General features: G+C 45.5%; 1 protein-coding gene across 1 annotated transcript in view; it reads right to left on the bottom strand.

Moving 5' to 3' along the window:
* Window positions 1–16,334, bottom strand: part of LOC119169107 (ribosomal protein S6 kinase beta-1) — a 151,087-nt gene extending 134,753 nt beyond the window's left edge. Inside the window, exons 1-2 of the mRNA XM_037420218.2 lie at window positions 15,887–16,334; window positions 3,263–3,300 (exon numbers count right to left, since the gene is read on the bottom strand). Of these exons, the coding sequence (XP_037276115.1) occupies window positions 3,263–3,300; window positions 15,887–15,979 (131 nt within the window). The 5' untranslated portion in view covers window positions 15,980–16,334. The remainder of the gene's footprint in view (window positions 1–3,262; window positions 3,301–15,886) is intronic.
* Window positions 16,335–25,163: the final 8,829 nt, after the last annotated feature.

The following is a 25,163-nucleotide window of genomic DNA, read 5'->3' as shown; positions in this document are numbered from 1 at the left end:
CACGGGCCTATGTATGGCATAACATGACTGTATGATGGGCATATTTGACTAGTCATAACATGAAAATCATGACATGTCATGAATGTCATGAATTACATTTCATGGTCTTACTGCTCTTGCGGTCGTCTCGTTCACATGACATGTTGCAAAACTGGTACGGTATGACATGATTGCATGGAGAACACAAGCGACAGACCCTAACGTGGAAATCGTGACATGCATGTCATGAGTCATGACTACACGCCACGCTCATGATGCGCTCGCAGCCATCTCGCTAGCCTCACATATACGAAATTCGACGTTACGTAATGCCAATGGATGAAGAAGGTATGCGACTGGTGCAAACATGATAATCATGAGATGATAATCATGACATTATAACTACAAGCCGCACTCATGATGACCTCACAGCCGTTTCGCTAGCTTCACATACAACAAATTTGGTATTACGGGACGTGAATGAATGACAAAGGGATGTGACTGGTGCAAACATGATAATCATGTGATGCATGTCATGTAACAACATGACTACATGTTACGCTCATGATGCGGTCATGGCCGTCTCGCTAGCTTCAGATGTACCGAATTCAGTATTACGTGACGCGAACAGACGTCACATGTAAAGGACATGTCCAAACATGATAATCATGGCATGCGTATCATAGCAGAACATGACTACATGATGCGCTCATGATGCGCTCGGGGCCGTTTCGCTTGATTCATATATGCCAAATTTAGTATTACGTCACGTGAATGGATGACGAAGGTATGTGACTCGTGCAAACATAATAATTATGGGATGTGTGTCATGCAAGAACATGACTACATGTCACACGCCACACGCAAGGCGACGTGACCCGGTGTGCGTGTGCTCCAGCGTTCGTTTCGTCGCGTCATGCCGGCGATGCCACGCCATGCGCCGATCTGCCTGGCATATACACGCAGGCACGCGCCGCACTGCATTGCTTTGATGCATGCGCGTTTGAGCACGACCGGCGTCCCTTCGTCACGAAGCTAGGCAGACGCGGTGCATTCTGGGTAACATGGTTGGTGTGAAATTCAGCATGTCGCATTTCACACTGGTTGCCGCCGGGCTGCGCCGACAGACGCTGGTCGCGTTTGGCGTCAGACTATAAAATGTTCGCGTTTTGCTAGCGTAGCGTCACTGCGCCCAGCGTGCGCTTGTCAACATTACGCCGCAGTATATTGGGCTCTACATAAAGCTCTCCCCACCGTTTCGCTAGCTTCACATATTCCAAGTTTGGTATTACGGGACGTGAATGGACGACGAAGGTATGTGACTGGTGCTAACATGGTAATCATGAGATGCGTGTCATGTAACAACGTGACCACATTCCACGCTCATGATGCGCTCGCCGTTGTTTCTCTAGCTTCACATATACCAAATTGGTATTGCACGGCGTCAATAGACAGTGAAGTTAAATAAATGACACGTCCGAACATGATAATGATATGCGTGTCATGTAAAACATGACTACATGCTACGCTCATAGCACCACATATACCAAATTTGGTATCAGGTGGTGTGAATAGATGATGAAGGCAAGTGACACGTCCAAACATAATAATTATGACATGGAAGTTATGTACGGCATAATTTACCTCCGCATCGTAAAGTTGTTCTGGTTTTAAACTGACATATCAACCTTCCTCATTCGTGCTTCGCATATCATCGAGTCCCACTGTACGTGGGATCGGCCAATTTCTTTCTTCCGGGATATAATTTCAATTCAGGTTGGGAGGATGTGGGGGTGCTAACAGCCCCTGTAATGACAGTGCATTGGTGCACGAGTTTCGCGCATAGGCCGCATTTAGGGTTTACAACCATCGTGCGGTAGGTGGCACAGCACTCACACGCGATCTTCATCGTCATTATGGTTAGCACGGAAGCGCCAGCAGTGATGCGTGGCGGCATGACTGCGTGGCGGTCTTCTTTGGCGATGAGCGGTCCTCTTTGGCGCGAAGTAGTCTCCCGCGGTCGCTGGGTAGGTAGATGGCACCGCGAGCCGTCTGCAGTGAGCCCTCTTGGCGAGTTGAGCATTGGCAACGCCGTCTTCACGCTACCTTGTGTTTGTTGTTATGTTGACAGAGCATTGGAATATTGAGTAAGGTTGTTTAACATGTTGATGAGTAGTGATGTATTCATTCTGCTGGCAATATTATCGATCTAAATAAATAAATGTGTTCCTTGGTTTGGTCTGAACGAGTCTTCTGTGTCGGTTCGTTCCGAGAGCGTGCCTCACTTCAAGACTCCACATCGTATATAGTCGAAGGCTCTTAATTGAAGCACTGTTGTCTATGTTTGATTTTCTGCCAAAGCTCGATCATACCACCCTTGAATGTCAATCTCAATCAATTTTTTGTAAGAATATTGCAATGAATTCAATGTGTCATTTCAATATGAACCAAATGTAAAGTTATACTATTATTGGTCAAGTCCACTGCATATTTTTTAATTGTGGCCGTAAGGTTTTACCAGCTGACAGGTAAAACATATGTAATAGATTTGACAGCGTAGTGTTCACTTTCCGTAACAAATTTTCACTGATTTCACAAATTCTGTTTCAATGGATTTGACTCTTTTCAAAAAAAAAATTCTTCACTTGGTTCTAACATTTAGTACCCTACATGAGACTGCGCCAGATTTTTCATGCTGAAAGCTACGTTCCTCATGAACCCTTGACAGTTGGCATTAAAGGCGGCACACATTTCATGACTTGCTTGCCCAGAGTTTTTCCGTATGTCGCGAATTCACGGCATTCTTCTACTCGTAGTAATGTCCCGCTCAGCCCGAAGAGGTCCCTGATGAGGATCATGGTAAGTGTTAGATTAGTATTCCAGCACTCACATTACCTGTCCCTTCCAGAGAACTACTCAGAAGGTTGTGGGTTCACATCCCACAAGCACAAAGTTAGTCTTAAGTCTCCTTTGAGTTACCATTATCTTGTTACTACCATAATTCAACTGCATGCCTCAAATAATGTGCCCTAATATGCCTTCTTTAGCCCAATCATATGCTCGTTTCATAAGGTTGTGCCTAATGCAGTTCAGCCTGTTGATATGCATTTAAATTCAGTTTATTTCCACCATCAAAACAAAACCTGATAGCTGAGGAGCCCGCAGCAAAAACTATCTATAGATGGCATGCTCATAGACGATGCTTCACAACAACACAGCTTTGTGCAATATCCCACACTGACCCAAACAAGAAAGAATCAAGGAAAGGAAATGTGCAACTTACTCTAATATTGAGTTGATGTTCGGCTCCACCGAGAGACTCTGCAAAAAAGAGAAAAAAAAACACATCATTGAAAAATGCTAGCCTCTGTTATCACTGTGCACTGACAGTGTTACGGGGGAAAGAACTTAATTTTTATTTTTATATGAGAGGATTATTTCTACCCTGACCACCTGTAAAAAATAATGAACCTTTCAGCAGATATTCATACCCTGTACTTGGTTTCCATCACAAGACTGTCCCAAATTATGAACAAGGCAACAAGAAAGATTCAAACAGCAATTGTAAAATTATTAAACTACTATTTGTCCATGTCCTGCAACAACTTCCTACTTTGTAGAGTTCAAAACCTATACTCTGCTTTAGAAGTCCCCTTCAGCACTGTGAAGGCTACAGGGCCCCTCAGCCAATAGGAAGGGCCCCTCAGCCAATAGGAATAGGATGAGCTGGGTCGTCTGCTCACCACCTTTGTGCACGGCGTCAGCTCACTGAATTGCGTATACCCACCCATGGCAGTTAATATGGCTGGTTTGTTAACTTCAAGATACAGTAAAACCATGAAGCAAGCAACTACACCGGGTCTCTGACTTCGCCTATTTCGAAAAATTTGATAACTTGGAGATGTAACACTGCAGAAACTTCTTCGATGCCATTTGTGTGGTACACACACGTGTCAGATCGGTGGCTGGGGGGTAAATAATAACAGGTGCAGCTGTTTGAATTTAGAAAAAACTGTACTTGAATCGAAACATCGACCCATTATAGGGGGATCATACATGGTAGCCATTTCTCTCCTACGCTGTTCGTGGCTCTCGTATGAATGCTTCTTCTTCGATGTATTCCTTTGCGTCTCCCACTGCAATGCTCTTTTTCTCTCTTTTTTTTTTATTTCCACCGAAAGAAGATTCAACATGTGCAGAACGCAGTGCAAGGCTGCATGTCCAATATCTGAAAATTCAGCCGAGCACGGCTCAGCGCGTTAGGCTTAGCGGATGCGGCTAAGCATGCAGCATATCTTACTAATAATGAGAAAGCACACCTTATGCTTTATCCTCAAGGGAAGATGAAATAAATAGATGGCTGATTTCACCACTTAGTTATTGCTGTCAGCGCAGTGAGTGTGTAGCAAGAGCAAGCTCGGATCAAAGTGGGCGTTCCATTCTTCATGGGTGCTGCCATGTTTATTTGTAACCACACTCACTGGCAATAACTGACACAAAAAATTAAATGCATATGAAATGGATTCGAAGAAGAATGAGCATATCGCGCATCAATGTGGCGTAACACACACCAAACCAACGCCAATTTTAGCCAACCCTGTCAATTTTAAGGCACCTATATCTGGGACTAAGTTTTGCTGCGCCAGGGTGTGGCTTTTTTATACCTCATAGCTTTGATAGTGCTGAACCACAATGGTGAAACAGAGTATAAGCAAGGTATCGTGTAATATAAGCTTAGTAGATAATCAAAGATTGGCAAATTTTAAAAGAAAAAGACATCTATCTTCATATTGTCGCGGGTAAATAAGACACAGAGCCAGGAGTCATCTACTCCACAACCAGAGCACACGGTTCATACCGGTTTCCAAAGCGAAAATTCAAGAATATTCAAGGACTTTCCAAGATGTGTCACAGGTTGTTTAAGGGCTAAAAGTGGCACGCAATGTTGAAATATTTTTACTCTAAATTTTTTTACTCATTTTTATTGCACTTATACAGTACACGCATATCGCAATTATAACAAACATGTCTAGTCTGCACTTTAGCTCACTTTAACTTGACTAGCTTCACCGTTCGCACAATAGGGAAGGAGCCAGCACCGAAGAGCATTATAAGTCTCTCACTTTGTTTTTTCGTGATTTCACGCAGTAAAACTATCACCCAAGCAGTTTTGGAAAGTGAAACCATACTAACTGATGCAAAATTACTGTTTCTAAAATAGGGAGTTGCTGATCCACAACCAGCCAAGTTCAAGAATTCCGAGTCTGGGAAATTTCCGCAACGGAAAGGGGAGGAGTGGTGTCGCGCAGATTTATTTTCCCCTTTCCTTTTTGTACCAAAAAAAACACACAAAAGAAACACAACAAAGGGTGGTCAATAAACATCGGCGTAGCGCGGTCTCATACCAGCTTGGTGTGGCTGAACACCCAAGGGTAGGGTTTCTCAACAACAGTAAAAGGTGCGAGTCTCAAAGGGGGTGCACATACTTGTATCTAAAAATTTTGCATCATCAAAACAACTAGCCAAATCTATTTCTGTCAAAAGAACTCGCGTATGCCTTCCTGGGACACACATGAATGAACGGGACAGCAGAGCTGGCTGCCAGGAAGGCGCGGGTCCTAGCTTCGCTTAAGGACAACTGAAAACTTAATTCGAAAGTATAGCCAATGTACCCAGATCAACAGGAACGATACTAGATTCTTTGGACAGGTACACCAAAACGCTTTAAGCGTTTTTTTACATCTTCAACTCTACCGCTGCATTATCCGCATGCCCTTGGCTTATGAACGCGTCGCCGCAACTGCGGTTTCGCACGCTGCGGTTTGGAAAAACGGTAGTTCCATTGTCAATTCACGTGCCCTCGCTGTGCATGTACCTTCAAAACTGTCGTTTTTTTCGTGGAAAGCAACGCTTTTTCGTGGAAAGCATTCGTGGAAAGCAACGTCACTTAACCGGTCCAGCACTGAACGCATGCGCACTTTCAGAGTTCTGTCAGTAACGTTCTCGCCACACTTGATTGTGTCAAGAGCGACCACGGTTCCGTCCACAGCAGTTGTGGCAAACGATAACTGCAGTTGTGACAGTGCGTGCACTGGCCGCGCGCATCCTTCCGAGGCTTCGAGCACGCTGCTCTCGGCTTTTGTTCCACGGTTTCTGACTAAAATTCATACATATTGACCTGATGAGGAAAGGAGCTTGGAACATCCGAATTTTCGCCCAATGAATGTTTAGATGAACGCCTCCTAAATTCTTTTACAATAAAATGCAGATTGTACTGCATTTAACTCGTCAATGCAACCAGATCAGGCACAGAAATTTCGATTTCTGGGATTTTCTTGACAACCGTAAAAACGCAAGAACTGGTAGAAAATCAGGGAGACTTCGCAGGTATGCTGATCTACCCCATAGAGGAGGCCACAATGTCCATTGGGTGTGCCCAGAAAATTGAAGGATTTTCAAGGACGAGAAAAAATTCCAGGACTTTCAAGGGCCTTGAAAATGCATTTGTCAAATTCAAAGGTTTTCAAAGACCTGTACGCACCCTGAGAGCAGCAAAACGTTCATCTAAAATGAGTATGTGCCACAGATGGTGGTTCATAAATATGTGTCATCAACCTCTCTCCCACAAAGGCATTGTTTCAATGCAGCGCATTACAATGAAAAAAAAAAAAAAGGTACTATACAATTTTAAGGCATGTGTCGTACACAAAATAATTCAGTTGGCTGCTATATGCAAGGTATCAAAAATAAAAAGAAGTAGAAAACAACAGAATGAAAAAGAGAAAGTAATAAAACGCTCTAGGTTGTTGGGAAGAAGCATGGCGTCAAGCATTGTAGCTACTTCCCACACGTGCACAAGGCGAAATGGCGTGAAACCTGTACTTTCTTGAACTGCGGTATTGTAAGCAAATGTGCCGCAAGGAAGCATATTGTCCCAGTTATTGTGGTCAATGGTTACTACATTGAAAGCATGTCTGTAATAGCATTGTTTAATCGTTCAGTGAGTCGATTTGTATGGGGGATGATATGCCGTTGTTTTGCAATGTTCCTTGTAAGTTAGCTGGAAGACTTCCTGCAACATCTCTGCAGTGAAAACTGTCCACGATCAGTAATGACGACATTTAGAGCACCGTGACGGAGGACAATGCTGTTGAGAAAATGAACGACGTCCGCTGCGGTGGCTTTTGATAGAGCCTTTGTTTTGCAGCATCTTGTTAAGTAATCTATAGTGACCACAATCCATCGATTTCTAGACGAGGACATGGGGAATTATCCCATCAAGTCCATCATGCCGACCTGATGAAATACCATCGGTGTCTCTATATTGGGCGTAGCAGTCCTGTGATCGTACAGATAGAGTCTTACGTCGTTGGCAGTTGTCACATATGCAAATGTGGTGTTTCACTATTTTCTTGAGTCTTGGCCAATACTAGGAACAGCGAATTCGTTCCAACGTGCGAGTGTAGCCACAGTGTCTAGAGAATGGTTCATTGTGACAAGCATGTAAAATTTCATCATGAAGAGTGGTTAGCACAAGTAGTAGGTATGTAGCTTGCGTATTGTCAAAGTTGTTCTTGTAAAGGACTCCATCCCGGAAACAAAAGGCAAGTGAGCGGGTAAAATTACGAGGACAGTAGGAAGTGCGCCCATGGAAATATTCAGTGAGCACACTGAGCTTCAAATCAACACACTGTTCTTGAGACAGCTAGTTGTTAACATGACAGAAAAAAAAAAAAAAAGAATCGTCCTCTTCATGGTCAGTATTGGTATTTCCGACTAGTGTAGTGCAGGTGAAGGACAGTCAGCGTATGTGTGCTTTTATCCAGATTTGTCTACGATGGTGACATCGAATTCTTTAGCCGAAGGCTTCGTCGTGCTTGACGCCCCTAATGAATCTTCGGGATTCGCAAGCCAGCACAGTGAATGGTGGTCGATAACCACCCGGAATGGGCGCACGTATACGTAGGGTCGAAAGTTCGTTATTTCATAATACTGTCAGCCCTTTCTTGCGGGCTCCTGCAGGAAGGGTACAACCAAATACAAACCAGCCAATATACGACTGCAATATACAATACAATATGCAGACAATGGCTAAGCATTATTTTTCTGTTGCCGAATAGTTTTTCTCAGCGCATGACATTCTTTTTGCATATGAAATCACGCACTCTATGCCATTATGCCATTGAACCAATTTAGCACCTAGTCTGACGTTGCTGGCGTCTGTGTGTAAATTTGTGTCAGTGTTTTCATCAAAGCGACCCAGTATGAAAGGGGCCGGCAGATGGTTGCGGAGAGTGTCAAAGGCACGGTGCTGATCTTGGCTCCAAGCAATGGAGCCACGGTGCTGGTTTACTAGGTGTCTGGACGGATGCCGGCATGGCTCACGATGTGGCCAAGGAATTTCAGTTCTTTGTAGCCGAAATGACATTTCTCAGGTTTGATAAACAGTCCAGCTGTTCCAATTACCCGAAAAACTGCCTGTAGATGCTGCGCATGTTATTCAAGCGTGTCTATGAAGACCAAAACATCGTCAAGGTAAACTGGACATGAGTTCCACTTGAGCCCTGACAGAACCGTGTCGACCATTTTTTGAAAAGTTCCTGGCGCTGAGCATAAACCAAAAAGGCAGGACCTTGAACTTGTAGAGGCCATCAGGAGTAATAAAAGCTGTCTTTTCACAATCCCACTCTTGAAGTGCCATCTTCCAGTAGCCACTACGTCATTCAATGGAGGAAAAATACCAAGCATCGTGTATACGGTCCAAGGAGTCATCAATTACGGAGGCGATAAATGTCTTCCTTGGTGACCTTATTCAATTTGCGATAATCTACTCACAAGCACAACATACCATCTTTTTTCTTTACCAACACAACTGGTAAAGCCGAGAAACTGGTCGATGGCTGGATGATGTTGCCATTGAGCATCTGCTGCACTTGGTCCTGCATAGCGCCTTGTTCTTTTTAGTGGGACACCCTGTAGGCATGTTGTCGAATGAATCATTTGGTGGGTTCGACAAAGATACGATGCTGGGCAAGTGGCATCTGGTTTATGTTGGATGTTGCAGAGAAGCCGTCTTGAAAGGAGCTGAGTATACGGCTTTCTCGTTCTGCTAAAGGCAGACCCGGTTTTATCTCAAGATTGTTCACGAATGCCTCGGCAGAGTGCTTGCACGGTGAAATAACTGTTATTGTTGACAAACTTGTGGCATAAGCAGTATCTTTAATGTATGTGATGGCGGCGTGTCAGGCAAGGTGACGATATTGCTCACTGAAGTTTGTGACCAGTATGCGAGCCTGTCTGTTGTGAGGCGGAGTGATTCCTCGGGCAACGCAGATTTCTCAGAGAGAAAAGGTAAGACAAATTTGCCTCCCCATTACAGCATTCCACGTGTCTTGTCCTGATTTCGAAGTGACAAAGAGACTGCTTCAAGGCAGCAGAGTCACTGAATCGTTGGCAATATGTAACGCTGTTTTGGCGAATCGGGTGCTTTAGATTCAGCAAAAAAAAAAAAGTCCTCAAATGACAAACGCAACTGATGGAGGTCAATGACTGTGCCGTATTCTCGAGGAAAGTCCATTGCCAAGATAATTTGCCGGGAGCACACAGGCAAATGGAGGAAAGGCCCCGTAAATGTCGATGCACGGATTTGAACACGTGTCATGCACACTGCAGTCAGCATCACCAGATGGCCACCTGCCGTGTGCTGCTGGGGTCCTCGCCACAGCGTGGTAACTTTCATCAGCTTAGATACCAATGCAACGCTCATGACAGAATAGTCGGCACCAGTGTCCACAAGAATGATGACGGCATCACTGTCAACGGGGATGCAGATATCGGCAAAAACAACCTTCTTACTTACTGCCAGAAAATTGTGAAAAACCGGAACGCTCGTCGTCAGGTTGTTGCGTCGAGGTAGGTTCATTGAAAGTTTGTCGGACAGCGACTTCACCCCCAGAAGTCACGGTTGTTAGTTTCCCCTTCGGGCTTTGGGGACTCGCAAAACAGCTCCAGAAAGGTGCGAAAGAGGAAAAAGGCATGTTGGGTGGCGTAGACTAGCAAGGCAATACTGACGTGGACTGGTGGTGCTAACAGTGGAAGACATTTGTTGGCCCGTGAGATACGCTTCAATTTCGCATGTGCGTTCACCTTAGTGTGGGCGACGAGCATCGGTGTGGAAGCCACTGAGACCAAGTTTGCAATACCAGCAGTTTCGATACACATGGCCCCCTTCACCGCAGTGGTTGCACTGTGGACGGTTATCCGACATGCACCACACGCTTGCCTTGCCGGCACTTGGTTTCGAGCCAGACGGCATATATGTGGGAGCGCTCGGGAACCTTGAGCCGGACGGCAGAATGGAAGAGGTGTCTCGAAGAGAGGGGACCGAATTTGAGAGGTAATCCTCGCAGGCGGCGGCTGGTTCTTGCGGTGGGAGATGTCCCCGAGTTGCTAGGAGCGATGGCCGACCCTTGGGAGCAAAGGTACACGTACCCAGCAACTCCACCAGTCATGTCGCGGGTAAATAACAGACACTGCCAGGATTTGACGTATGCTCCAGAACCAGAGCAGCAATACCTTCTTCTAAAATGAGTATGTGCTACAGCTGGCGGTTCATATATTATGTGTCAATATTTGTTTTACATTATCGAGAGTTCATGTTTCTGATAGAATTGTACTACTAAACACAAGCATTTGTGACGGCATGTGCTGCCTGTTGATGATTACATATCCAGCTGATTTCGATGCGGGGCTTGAGTTCATTGCAATAATTTTTTTTTTCTTTTGTATCGATTTGTTACAACATGCAGCGGCGGGACCATGGAGAACAAACAGCGGGCGGTCTCAATAATGTCCTGGATTTCACACGCCAATAACCATTATATGAATATGAGGCACGCAGTCACAGGAATTTCGACCATCTGGTGCTCTTTAATAAGGCACTGACATAACACACTGCAAAAGCCTTTGGCATTTTGCCTCCATCGAAATGCAACTACCACGACTGAGATTAAACCCACAACCTTCCGAGTCTGCAACCACTGTTCATTCATGGCAGACCATTCCCTGTTGTTCGAGATTAAAATGAGATTATGCAAAGGCTGCTGCCCCTCTTTGACCTGGATGACGCTATCACATGGATAAGTTTGTAAAGGATGGGAAGCTATGCACCCCGTGGAGACCAAGTAATGCCGCATATCCCACCAAGTACAGCTACCTGGTTCGTAAAAATAAAAGCCTTAAAGAACACTAAAGAGAAACAACAGATTAGGTTATACTGTTAAATCATACAAATAATACTCCAGTGCTATTAACTGCACGATCATAGGTTTGCTAATAAAAAAAATCTGCGTCAATTTTTTCTTTTTTTAATTTATTTATACCTGCTGGAGCACTATGCAGGGCAATAGCAGAATTAGGATGTTATATAGTACTATAAGCACGAAAAAATGCAAGAAAATAACTTAAATAACAAAGCAAGAACACTCATAACAAATCAATATTCAAGAGGAAGTTAAATATATGTTAGAAAGATGTTCATCCATTGCAACAATTAAGTTCTTTAGTGGAAAGCCACGAATGTTACTAGGCAGGAATTCCAAAGCTGCAAAGCTGTATTGCACGTAGAAAACAAAACCTGTATATAAAGGTACCAGCAAGCGAAAATAAAGTTGTTAGGTTTTAAGCATGGCAACTCAGAGTACAACCTTCAACAGAAAATGTGATGCGGTTAACGTCAGAAATACCAGAAAAAGATTGATATGTGGCGTTTACAGTCTCAAAACCACCATATGATCATGAGAGGACGTAGCCAAAGGGCTCTGGAAATTTCGACCCCCTGGGGTTCTTTAATGTGCACCCAAATCTGAGCACACAGGCCAACCGCATTTTTGCCTCCATCGAAAATGAAGCCGCCGCAGCCGAGTACCTTAGCTACTGGACCACCGCGGCGGGGCAATGCCAGAAGAGGAGTTAATTATTGTGTATAAACACAATATTTTATATAAACACAAGCTTCATTCTGGTATCGTGAAAGTTGTGATGGAATGTTTAATAATTGAAGTGTTAAAATCTGTGAGAAGTTGCGACTGTAGCAACCAAAAAGAAGTGGATAGATTTTCGTTGAATGTTATTTACTGAGTTTATTTCACAGTGTTCGTAGCAGAACCAGACCACTAATGAATAATTAATAACTGGGCGAATCAGTGATTTTGCAAAAGAAGCTTAGTGTCCCGAGGGGCATTAAGTAGGGTGTGGTGCAAGTAACCCCAACTTTTCCAATCTTTCTTTAGAGCTCTGCCATGAATGAAATCGATGTAGGCCATCCACAAGGGGTGCTCAGTTTAAATTACTCCTAAGTATTCATGCTGAGAAACTCTGTTCAGTCCTGTGCCACTTGTAGAATGATCAAAACAGAGTTATACCCGTTGGTAAAAGACATCACCAATGCTTCAGAACAATTTATGTTCATTTGCCACTTTTAGAGCATTCGCTAATGCACAAGAGCGATTGTGATGATCATTGATGGAATAGATAGTTTGATTTAGAACACAGTCATCTGTGTAGAGTCTTATTTGAGATGCCTTGCTATAAGGTATAATAATGAGTAATAAAAAGAATGAAGGGCCTAGCACGAATCTCCGTAGAACGCTGGAGGTCAGTGACGTCAATGGGAGATGATTCTGTCGAGTTGAAAGAGACGAATTGTGAGCATGGATGAAGAAAACTGGCAATTCAAGAAAAAATACGAGGGTTTCCAAAAATAATGTTTAGCTTAAACAGTAGCTTAGAATTAATTGCAGAATCGAAGGCTTTGGAGAAATTAATGATGGAATCCATTTGATTGCATACATCTAAGTTATTAAAAAATGTGCATAAAACTAGTTGTGCTAGTACCGTAACTGCAGCAAGAGCAGTGCTGAGCTGATGATAGGATTTTATTATAGTCAACAAATTTGATTATATGATTAAGTTGTTTGTCACCTGATTTAAGTATTTAAGTACGTCCACTGAAAGACAGTGGACATACTTAAAAAAATTGAAAAAAGAACGGAAAAAGACATTCATATGAGGACCATGGGCTGCTAGCCAAAGGTGCATGAAGCCCTGGTCTAGAATAAGCACTTATTGGCGTAAGCTTCTATGCCTCCACATTTAGTTGTGGTAACGCCACTCCCTGCTAAAGTAGCCCCGCCGAGGTGGTCTAGTGGCTAAGATACTAGACTGCTGACCCGCAAGCCGCGGGATCATATCCCGGCTGTGGCGGCTGCATTTTCGATGGAAGCAAAAATGCTGTTGGCCAGTGTGCTCAGATTTGGGTGCACGTTAAAGAACCCAAGGTTGTCAAAACTTTTTAAAGCCCTCCACTACAGCATCTCTCATAATCACATGGTGGTGTTGGGATGTTAAACCTCACATATCTTCATCATCCCTGCTAAAGTTCCGCCCAACTATAGATCAAACTGTTTTGACAGATTACGCATAGCAATACCTGCTTTTTCCATTCTTGTAACCACTCGCCCACATTAGACACAAACTTTAGTTGCAAGTGCTATGGTTATGTTTTTGAAAGAGATACCGAACAAAATTGAGAGAACTGATGAAAACATCGAAATCCAGCTCTGACGACATAACGAGTCTCGCGTACTAATGAAAATATGGCTGTATTTTAGGTGCATTATCAGGGTGCAGTGGCTGCACGCGAGCGGCAACACTGGAATCCCTGAGGCACACGCAGGGTGCACACCTCCCTGTCCTCTTCCTTTTCTCCACCTCTCCTTCCATTCCACTCCACCCCCACACATAAAAGTGCTGACGCTTTACCCCAGCTGGGAGCATTGTTCGCTGTCATTGTGGCTGACGAAAATGTAGTGGGAACCGAGTAGGTCGACAGATGCAGGCCACAGCCGGCTGGTATTATTGAAATGCCCGTTTTTAATGAGTAACGTCACCGAAGGTGACCAAGTTTGGAGCACAGCTGCTAGATGGTGTGGTTCGTCAAAAACGCATTAAATTGATTATTTTCTTGTATTTGCTGACTGAAATGAAGGTTGCATTCATCGATTTCGACACCCAATCTTTCGATTTGGCTTAGCATCTTGATGGCGAAACTTTGTTCCTTTCCCCTTTAAGGGTTCTTGGCTCAAGTGTACAATGTAAGTTTTTATGAAAGCGAACACGCAAGCGCGTGACCTGCGCTCTGCCGCTGGTGCCTAAAGCACAGATAAAGGAAGTGCCACCGATTTTCGTGTTATCTGTTATCAAAACAAGCCATGACTGTTGGACAAGCGCTGCTAAATTGTACTCCCACTCTGGTCGCGCAATGGGTGATGCTGCCAAAAGCGGACACTATTTCTTCATCAGCCGATGGTGCTGTAGGCAGCCACCGCACAGCGCAGGCTATGGGCTTGCTTGTTCGCTTTCTTAAAGATTTATACTGTACAGGCAATACCAACTGAAACAATGCTGATGCTTCACCTTGTTGGTGTAGCAATACAGTAAAGGAGTCAAACAACAGGGTCAAGCAGCGGTTGTGTTCTGATGCACCTGTCCTTCCAGCTCCTCACTATAATACCCAAAGGTGCATCCTCCTGAGCTACTTAGCTTTACCCTTGTCAAGATTGACATTATGCAAGCCATACGTGCCAGTTTGCAGCTGAACTGTGTGTGTTTGACATCAATGTGGTAAATACAAAATCTTAACGAAAAAAATGCCCCTTTAACTTTAGCGCTCACAGCGGTGTACACTTCGAAATACCCGATCTTGTTGGATGTTCCGAAACTAGAGGAACCTAAAAAAAGCTCCCGAACACTGCGAACGCGCTAGCTCGCAACCTTATGTATAAACGCGCGCTCTTACAATGGGGCGTCTTCGAGAACGCTCGGCGCCTCGATTCAAACGAGCTATGCTCCCGTGGCACCTTATCGCAGCACAGGTGGCGCGGAAAAGCCGTCGCTGACGCGCACAGATGTCGCACACGGCATCGTGGCAATCGCGTCACGGCAAAACACGTGTCTGCCTCCTCCTCGAGCGGAATCGACGACCTTGCGAGGGCGAAAGGCTGCTACGGCAGCCGAGTCTACCACATATCGAGGTCAAGTTTATTCGCGCGCACGGCGCATTCCCGGCCGGCCGCCTTGAGTCTTGCGTAGCCTCCGGTTTCTTTCCGCTACTGCCACGCGCATATCAGCACGCGCAGGACTGAATCAGCGACAGCTCAGCGCGCGTTGCCGTCACCGAACGGCAACGCGCGCAGCGTCTCAAATGAGCAACAAACAACAATGCGCGAAGTGCACAAGTACTGCGCGGCGTTCGCTTCCGCATCCTTTACCTTTTTTTTTTTTTAGACGGCGTCAACGCCCACACCCTGCGAGCGCTGTAGTACTACGCGAAATGGAGCAATGCGACTTTCGCACTGCTACGATCCACGCCTCGGCGCGGCCGAAAGGCTTGCAGGAGCAAGAGAGCGTGAGGAGAAGCCGATGATCGCACCGCGGTCCGCGAGGAGAGTCCGCACACCTGCGAGTCGCTCCAGCAATTACGTCGCTTCCTGGCAAGGCGCGCGCCGGCCGCGGTGAAACCCAAGACTTTAACGGAAGCCGCGGAAGCACGTGTCAAAATAAACGGGGCACTCGCACACCTCGTCGGTGTCAGAGGGAGGGAGTACACGACACCCGCCCGCACAACGACCACGGGAGTTCCACCGAGAGTGAGGTTCTCGGAATGCGGCTGAACTGGGCTAATGGAGCAGTCCCCGCGGGCGGCGGGTCGCCCCGCCATACGGTGGCTATGCGCCGCCACCGTGTGCAAGCCGCGTGTCGAGCGCGCCCATAGCAGCGGCAACGAGCGCAGTCTGCGCACTACGCATGCGGTCACCACTACTGCGGTGCGATACCATGTGCCTCCTACCTGCTCGTCCACTTCGATGGCGTCGTCGCTAGATTCGTCGTTCTTGTCATTCTCGGCGTCGTGTAGCTCCAAGTCGAACACTCCGGCCATCATATCGGGGCAGCCGCACTACGGCAGACCCATGACAAGTCCACAAGCACACACACACTCGCGCGCGCAACAAACGCACCCCCCAATTTCACCACCACGCCGCTCCGCTCACGCGGGTGCCGGAAAAGAGTTGCACACACAGATTGGCGCACACCACTCGTTCCACGGCCCACAATGGTGTGATGGTGCACGACGCCTCGCACGCCGAATTCACTCGTCGGTACGCCCGCTGATGGTAGCCGCGTCTAGCCTCGATAACGGATGAAGTTTCAAAGTGGAATGGAAAAAATGAAAACACTGGCGAAAGGGCTTTTTCCCACGAGGCTTGTTAGCGATAATAAAAGTTGACCAGGCCGAGGCCTGACATTCTTGCTAAATTTCATCGCAAGTGAGACGCGGCGCTGTAATCTAGTCAGTTTTTTAATTCTGCCTTTGCCGGCTAACGGTAGTTATAGCGCGAGAACATAACGGTGATACAAAGACAAGAAGGACACGAAGGACTGTCCTTGTCTCTGTGTCGTTGTTTTATTCTCGCGCTATAACTACCGTCATGCCATACCAACTAGCCTAAGCTGCCACCCTTCCGAGTTGCCCGCTAAAGTTTAGTGGAGTTCATATAGCGCGAACTTCAAATTGAGTTTTCAGTATATGCTATAGTCTAATAAAAAATGGAGCATTCGGGGGGTAAATACGCTACAGGAGAATACTCATCTGACTTGCTCACATTTACTTTTTTGAAAAAAAACATGGCGCTGGTCACTTTTTTGTTGGGAATCACGGAGGAAGGAAATTTCCTTCCTCCGTGTTGGGAATGCTAGGTCACCTATGTGTATGTAGCTATGCATGCGCCGTTCGCGACTGCCAGTTGTATATTTCCTTCTTCCATGGCGACCGCGAAGCACTGGAACCGTGGTGATACACTTATCATCATCATCAGCCTGACTACGTCCATTGCAGGAAAAACACCTCTCCCATGTTCCGCCAGTTAACCCGGTCCTGTGCTTGCTGCTGCCAATTTATACCCGCCAACTTCTTAATCTCATCTGCCCACCTAACCTTCTGTCTCCCCCTAAACCACTAGCCTTCTCTGGGAATCCAGTTAATTACCCTTAACGACCAGCGGTTATCCCGTCTACGCGCTACATGCCCGGCCCATGTCCATTTCTTGTTGATTTCAGCTATGATATCCTTAACCCCCGTTTGTTCCCTAATCCACTCTGCTCTCTTCTTGTCTCTTAAGGTTACACCTACCATTTTTTCTTTCCATTGCTCGCTGCGTCATCCTCAATTTAAGCTGAACCCTCTTTGTAAGTCTCCAGGTTTCTGCTCCATAGCTAAGTACCGGCAAGATACAGCTGTTATATACCTTTCTCTTGAGGGATAGTGGCAATCTACCTGTCATAATTTGAGAGTGCTTGCCAAATGTGCTCCACCCCATTCTTATTCTTCTAGTTACTTCAATCTCGTGGTTCGGCTCCGCGGTTATTACCTGCCCTAAGTAGACATAGTCTTTTACAACATGAAGTGCACTATTACCTATCTCGAAGCGCTGCTCTTTTCCGAGGTTGTTGTACATTACTTTCGTTTTCTACAGATTCATTTTAAGACCCACCTTTCTGCTCTCCTTGTCTAACTCCGTAATCATGAGTTGCAATTTGTCCCCTGAGTTACTCAGCACGATACACTTATAGCACGACGAAAGTACTCGAAGTAGATGACGATTATTGTTGTGTAGCAGAAACACTCCCAAAATACACAATCTTTTTTTTTTCTTTAGAGTACAGGGCAACATTTAGAGAAACAATGGAGGAAGTATCCTCTATAACAGAACCTGTTCAGTTGCCAAACTCTCCACCATACACTGAAAGCGGCGCAAAAGGCACTACTGCAACAACAGGCTCAATGTACATGCTGTGGGGGAGCTAAGGAAACAATGGAACATGTCCTGATTGAATGTGGTGAGGCTTTGGGTTTTATTGACAAAGATGGAAAGCTGAACACGTCCGCGATAGAAGCGATACAAGAGACGGTTAGAGTATTGGTGGCAGAAAAGTAGAGATAAAGAACAGAAATACTGGGAAAATAAGGTCGTTCTGCCTGAAAGGGCAGATATACGGAACATAAATTTATATTTTTCTTTGTTATGAAAAGACCGATTTATTCGAAGTAGATGACACATTAGGCCAACAAGAAAAGAAGGTTTTCTTTTCATTTTTTTTTTTTGTCTTGCGAACCTAGTGGCACACGTGTCAACACCCCGTTATAAAGGGGACGCTCATAACATCCACCCATCCATCCAGCTCCTCGTAGCAGACTACGAAGCACGAGTGAACGTAGCGCATGCAGCTGCTTATACTCAAATCAAGCGCGTAGCCAGAAATTTTTTTCGGGGGGGGGGGGGGGGGGGGGAGGGCTGTCCGTTTCTCGCTCTGTATGCTATGGAAAAAAAAATTCGGGAGCGGCACGTACCCTGTGTACCCCCGGCACAAATATTGGTATCAAAACGCAACGACGAGACCGACAAGGTTCTTTTTTCTTCTTCTTTTTAGGTGATTGTTAAGGTTTACTAGATTACCAGGAAAGCCTGAAAAAGCGTTATCCGGTATTCTATTATAGCGAGCTATAGCAACCACCCTGTGATCGCCCGATGCTGCGGCTTTCATCAAATTCAGCGTGACAGGCATCATTGTTGTTCATTGTCTTACTGACCAGCTGTGATGACAACTTTTTCAGCTGACGGTGAAGACTCCAAAGATTCTGTGAAAATATGTAACGGCAGAAATTCGTTAGAGCCGCGCGAGTGGTGCAGTGGGATCTGCCCGCCCGCGGTGGTCTAGTGGCTAAGGTACTCGGCTGCTGACCCGCAGGTCGCGGGATCGAATCCCGGCTGCGGCGGCTGCATTTCCGATGGATGCGGAAATGTTGTAGGCCCGTGTGCTCAGATTTGGGTGCATGTTAAAGAACCCCAGGTGGTCGAAATACCCGGAGCCCTCCAGTACGGCGTCTCTCATAATTTTTGGGACGTTAAACCCCACATACGAAACAATCAGTGGCATCTGCTCGCATCCTTTGCATTGTCCATTATAGTTTGTGTTAAGTGCTGAAAAAACGACTAGAACGCATAGCTTAACATTGTCAGGCAGATTGACTATACGGCACAGCACATTCGCAGAAATCAACCCTCACAAACGCATGGCTATATATAATCTGTGGCTGTGTCACGACACACTTCGATAGAAATCGAACCCAGTCAGGACCAGATTTTTCTCGCTGGCTCATCTTCGCAAGTTGCGGAAAGGAGCTAATTAAACTCTAGAGCTTCCGCTTCGAAGAAAGTATGCAGCTTGTGGGTTAATACTTCACAGCTACTGCTTCTATCGCAGCCTGCGGTGACACATTCAGTGCTTCAACGCGCGAGCAGTTTTGTTAGGTGTGGAAACACGTTGATACGGAGTGTCAGATTAAGTTGTGTATGCAACCTGTCCATTCGGTCACGATCCCGACCACACCGGTCGCCCTTCGATGGAGGTGAATTGGTGGAGGCCGTGTACTGTGCCATGTCACGTTAAAAGCGCGAGGTGGACGAAATTTTAGGAACCCATCACTATGGCGTCCCTAATATTGATACTATGTTTTTTTTTTGGATATGTGAAACCTATAGATAAAATAATTATCATAGTGTTAAGTGTCCAAGAAACGTCAGGCTAGGCAACTCGCTATACGTTGTTGTGCAGGTCTATGCGGCACAGCGCTTTCGCAAAATCAACCCTCGCCAGCATATGGCTAAGCTATGTATGTGCACGCTTCGATATAGCGATCAAGCGCAACCGTGACCAAATTTTTTCATTGGCTCATCTGCATAAGTTGGGGAAGAAGCCCATTGAGATCGGGAGGTTCACATTCGAACAAAGTATGGCTTATAAACTCTGGGTTAATACTTCTCAGGAGCTACCTTCTCCTTCACATTGCAGAGCTCCTGTGCATAATCTTTCGCAGCCTGGGCACACATTCAGTGCATCAACGCGCGCGAGCAAATCTGTCAGTCGTGAATGCACGGTCCTATAGAGTGTCAGATTTAAATGTCTTTGCAACAAGCCCATGCGCACTAACACTCACTGGCTTATCTTCAGCGAAGATGACGCATTTTTCTATGGTTAGCGTGCGCTCTCTAGCGTTTATAGCACAAAATGTCACAAAACGATCGTTTTTATCAGAGCTGCCAATGCTGCGCCAACTCGCTGGCGCCAAACTAATGCTTTCGATATCATTCAATGTGAGTGCACCGCTGGCCGTATCCGCACTCTTTTCAGGCTCGTGTGGCTACCGTATACACTCGCATAATTTGCGCACTCATTTACGATTTTGGGGCCAGAGAAGGGGGTGTGCAAATTACGCGGGGATTTCACGAGCGCGTACGAATTATTGTGTCAAAGTCCTAACGCGCGCAGTATATATATATATATATATATATATATATATATATATATATATATATATATATATATATATATATATATATATATATATAAGAAATAAATTGGAGCACAAACGAAGTGTATTTGTTAATTTTGAACGAATTAGTGCGTAATCAACCAGTCAGATCCAGTCACGAGTGGTCTAGCGAGAATCACTGATCGCGAAAATCGACCGGAAACCATCGTCCCCCCCCCCCCCCCCCTGTTCCAATGAGTGCAGTCGAACACCCGATTTTCTTGAAGCTCTTTCGACAATTCTGGGAAAAACTAGGTCCCACGACATGGCGATACCAGAAAAACTAACATACACACATAATATAAAGGGCCTCCGCGCATTAGCAAGCACGCATTCTTCTGCTTTCTCTCGCGTCGGTCGTCACATTGAAGTATGTCCCTGCCGTTGAAGCGCTTCGCGGTATAGCGCGCTTCCTGTTTTTAAATGCGAAGCATTTCTTAGCGAACTTCAGCGACTATCTATCTATCTATCTATCTATCTATCTATCTATCTATCTATCTATCTATCTATCTATCTATCTATCTATCTATCTATCTATCTATCTATCTATCTATCTATCTATCTATCAGCCGCCTACGACTTTTAGTTCTCCTGGCCGTTTCAATGATATCGATACCAAACTTGGTATGGCATAACATGATTGTACGAAGAACATATTTGACTAGCCATAAGATGAAAATCATGACATGGATGTTATAAATGTCATGATTTATATTTCATGGCCCTACAGCTCTTGCGGTGGTTTCGTTCGCATGGCATGTTGCAAAACTGGTACGGTATGAAATGATTGCATGTCGAACATAAGCGACAGACCCTAACACGAAAATCATGACATGCGTGCCATGTAAAAACACGACTGCATGCCGAGCTCATAATGTGCTCGCGAGCGTCCCATATACCAAATTTGGTATTAGGTATTACGGTACGTGAATGGATCACGAAGGTATGTGAATGGTGCAAACATGATAATCATGAGATGCGTGTCATGTAACAACGTGACTACATGCCACACTCATGATGAGCTCGCAGTTGTTTCGCTAGCTTCATATTCACAAAACTTGGTATTCCATGACGTGAATGCATGACGAAGGTATATGACTTGTGCAAACATGATAATAGTCACATGCGTGTCATGTAACAACATGGCTACATGCCCCACTCATGATGCGCTCAAGCCGTTTTGCTAGCCTCACATATACCGAATTTGGTGTTACATGACGCCAATGAGTGACGAAAGTATATATGGCTGGTGCAAACATCATAATCCTGACACGTGTGTCATGTAAGAACATGACAACATACCATGCTCTTAGCGTGCTCGCTGTCGTTGCGCTAGCTACACATATGCTAAACTTGGTATCACGTGACGTAAATAGATGATGAAGGGAAACGACACATCCAATCATGATAATCATGACCCGGAAGTAATGTACGGCATCATTTAACTCCACCTCGTAACTTTGTGCTAATTTTAAAGCGACATATCAACCTTTTTCATTCGTGCTTCGCATATCATCGATTCGCACTGTACGTGTGATCTGCCTTTTTTTTTTTTTTTTCAGCGAAGTTTACTACAGCGAGCTTCAGTTTTGTCGTACATATAATCAATGAGGCACATCGCAAGGGAACCGTCAAAATGCGTCGGCTGGATGGCAAAACCTTAACTTGCAAAGTCGATCAAGCGCCTGTTACAGCGCGGACGCAGAGCACGAAGGGAACAGTTCACGTTACTGGCAATCGCACGCCTCCGATGCAGAAAGTCGTCCAGTCGTGACGCGAGCGTCCATTCTCGCCATCTCGAAAACGGAGGAGCGCATCCTGCGGCGCCTACAGACAAATACGCTGCTCTGTCCAGCCATACTAAAATATTACGACCCAAAAACAAGTGGGCAGTGCCAGTACTGTGGGCCAACACTTACCATATGGTCTAGGCCTGCCAAATGAACCCAAAATTAACCCCCTTTCCCAACCCCACCAAAGAGGACTGGGAGACGACCCTACTCAATAGCTCCACAGAGGAACAGCGAACTCTAGTGCAGCGGGCTCGGGTGGCGGCCTCGACTAATGACGTCCCGGACTAGGGATGTCAACCAGCCCGGAGGGGATAAGGGCTATCTGGCACAGCCGGCATCAATAAAGGTTTTTTCCTCCTCCTCCCTTCTCGCCATTATCGCGATGATAGCGATTGGGAGATAGGGGCAGGCAAACGCTCGAGCAGCTCCGGCGACCCGTCCACAGGAATACTGCACCCGTCCACAGGTTCGGGTGCAGTATTCGGGTGCAGTATACCCTAGTTCGGGAGAAATCCTCAGAAAAAGGAACTTCGCACTCGCAGCCTGTTTGACTGTTGTTGTTGTTGTTCTCCTATTGTTAGTGGCGCATACCCACTGTGGGGGATTGGCCAAGAATCGAGTGGTTTTAAAATTTAGTGTTCAGATTTGGAATGATGGAGGTTTAACAGAAAGATTACCGATAGCCTAGGCGTGTGGTGCTTAATGTAATGCATACAAATATTTACATAAACGAATTTATTTTTAGATTAGAACAATAATCTGATTTTATACGTATATATTTATGTCGACATGTTAGGATAATGAAGCTGGTTAATTAGTCAACCTATTAGTTTCATCAATATAGTCCCGGACGGCCGCGCATACTGTCGCATTAAAGAAACCAGAAATGTTTGACTGTGCTCGACTGCTCGGCGACATGCGCACTCGGCCGAAACACCCAACGGTCCATAGGTGCGCGCGCCAGCGAGCTGGCTCAGGCGGGTCGGGGAGCGCGAAGTTTGCGAGTAAATATTTTTTCCCAAGAGCTGGCAAAATATCATGGGTGCGCAAATTATGCGAGGGCGCAAATTTTTCTTTGACCATCCTTCTTCAATCTGGCATTTTTTGTTGGTGACTTCGAAGGTTTCACAGGGTGTTAGGAAAAAATTGGACACACTATCTTGCACAAGGCTCCCCTTGATTACCGCGAACGTTTTACACATTTTCCCCATCGACAACGTGGCTGCAAATTTTCAAGTTGTCCTGGGCATGAAAATGCACATTGCAAAGTCGCGATTCATACGATAGCCTTTTGTAAAGACGGGTCAAATAAGTTTGAAACACTGTGGTGGCTCTGTGGTGGAATACTCGACTGTCATTGAGAGAGCCCGAGCTAAATTTTCATTCTGTTTTTTACCTTCTAATGTTTTTTTTTTTCTCTGCATAAGTTACTTCTTCATGTCTATCGGTACGCCCACCAACGGCGAGGGCGATGTCGCTAAATGCAGGAACGGGTGTCTAATAGCTGCGCTGTAAAAAGCAACAAATAATGTCCACAATGATTTATTAGGCTTAATTGGCACTTGCTTTTCAAGCAAATAAACGAGTCCTTAGAACAGTTATCCTTCTTTTGCACTTTCATAACTAGAACTTCCACCCGGCAGACATGATGCTGCCACCTCGTGCGAAGATCATGTGGCTCATGACACTTTCTGGCAAAAAAAAGAAGAGCATATAGGGCCACAAATTTGCCGGCGTTTTTAAGACAGATACATACTCGCAATCGAACTAAGCAGCAACAATGGTCTTAGAGAAAGGAAAAAAAAAATCCCAGCTTATTGACAGAGTAAATGATGATTGGGGTGAGGCGTCTGTTCGTCGGTCCGTGAACCAAACGAAAACCATTATTGTCATTTAGATATATTATGTCTAAGGACACACAGCTTCATCTATTGAGCAAGTAATAAACTAGAAGTGGGTCTACACTACTCTAGAGTAGTGTACAGAACACCTGTGCTCACTACACTAGTGTAACGTAGTACAGTAGTGTACACAAACGCTACACAACCCCCCCTCCCCCTCCCCCCCTGCGGTCACGAATGCCTGAACCCCGGCAAATGAGTGGGGAGAGTGTGTACGCCACATCCCCCTCCCCTTCATGCGCACGAATTCTTGTAACCACGCGAATGGACCTTCTGAAAACGCATCGCGCCTAACAAAATAGTCAAGTAAAAACTATCTATTTATTAGGAGAAAGTAGGCGCGTGTGCTCAGATTTGGGTGCACGTTAAAGAACCCCAGGTGGTCGAAATTTCCAGAGCCCTCCACTACGGCGTGTCTCATAATCATATGATGGTTTTGGGACGTTAAACCTCACATATAATAATAATATTAGGAGAAATGGAAACTGGGTAGGCCTTACGTAATGACTCAAAGGGATGTGCGTATGTGTGGGCGTGACTGTGTGCGTGTGCACAGTATTGTGTAGAGTACACCACACGAGTGTACACTAGAGCAGTGTGTAGAGTTTATACAACACTAATGTACACGTGCGCGTGTGTATGCATGCGTGCGTGTGTGCGCATGCGTCGGGCCATGCATGTGCGTGCACAGATGCACTGTATAGAACTAGTGGACATGAGTTCAGTGTATACCACGCTAGCGTTCACTATCGTGGTACAGTGTGCACTGCACCAGTGTAAACCACACTATTGTGCTGCAATGTACACTGCGTACAGTGTACATTGCTGTACAATGTGTACAGTACACTGATGTGCTGCGGTGCTGTCTACACTTCTGTACACACACACGCACTCACACACACAACGCGTTAGGTTGAGCACGTTCTCAGGCAAAAGGCGAGGTGTTAACGTTTAACGCACCAAAATCACAATATTATTATGAGACTATATTCGTAGTGGTGG

This window comes from Rhipicephalus microplus, chromosome 3 (genome assembly GCF_043290135.1).
Source record: "Rhipicephalus microplus isolate Deutch F79 chromosome 3, USDA_Rmic, whole genome shotgun sequence".
Lineage (NCBI taxonomy): Eukaryota > Metazoa > Arthropoda > Arachnida > Ixodida > Ixodidae > Rhipicephalus > Rhipicephalus microplus.
The sequence above is the reverse complement of the archived record's forward strand: the minus strand, read 5'-3'. Positions and strand labels throughout refer to the sequence as shown.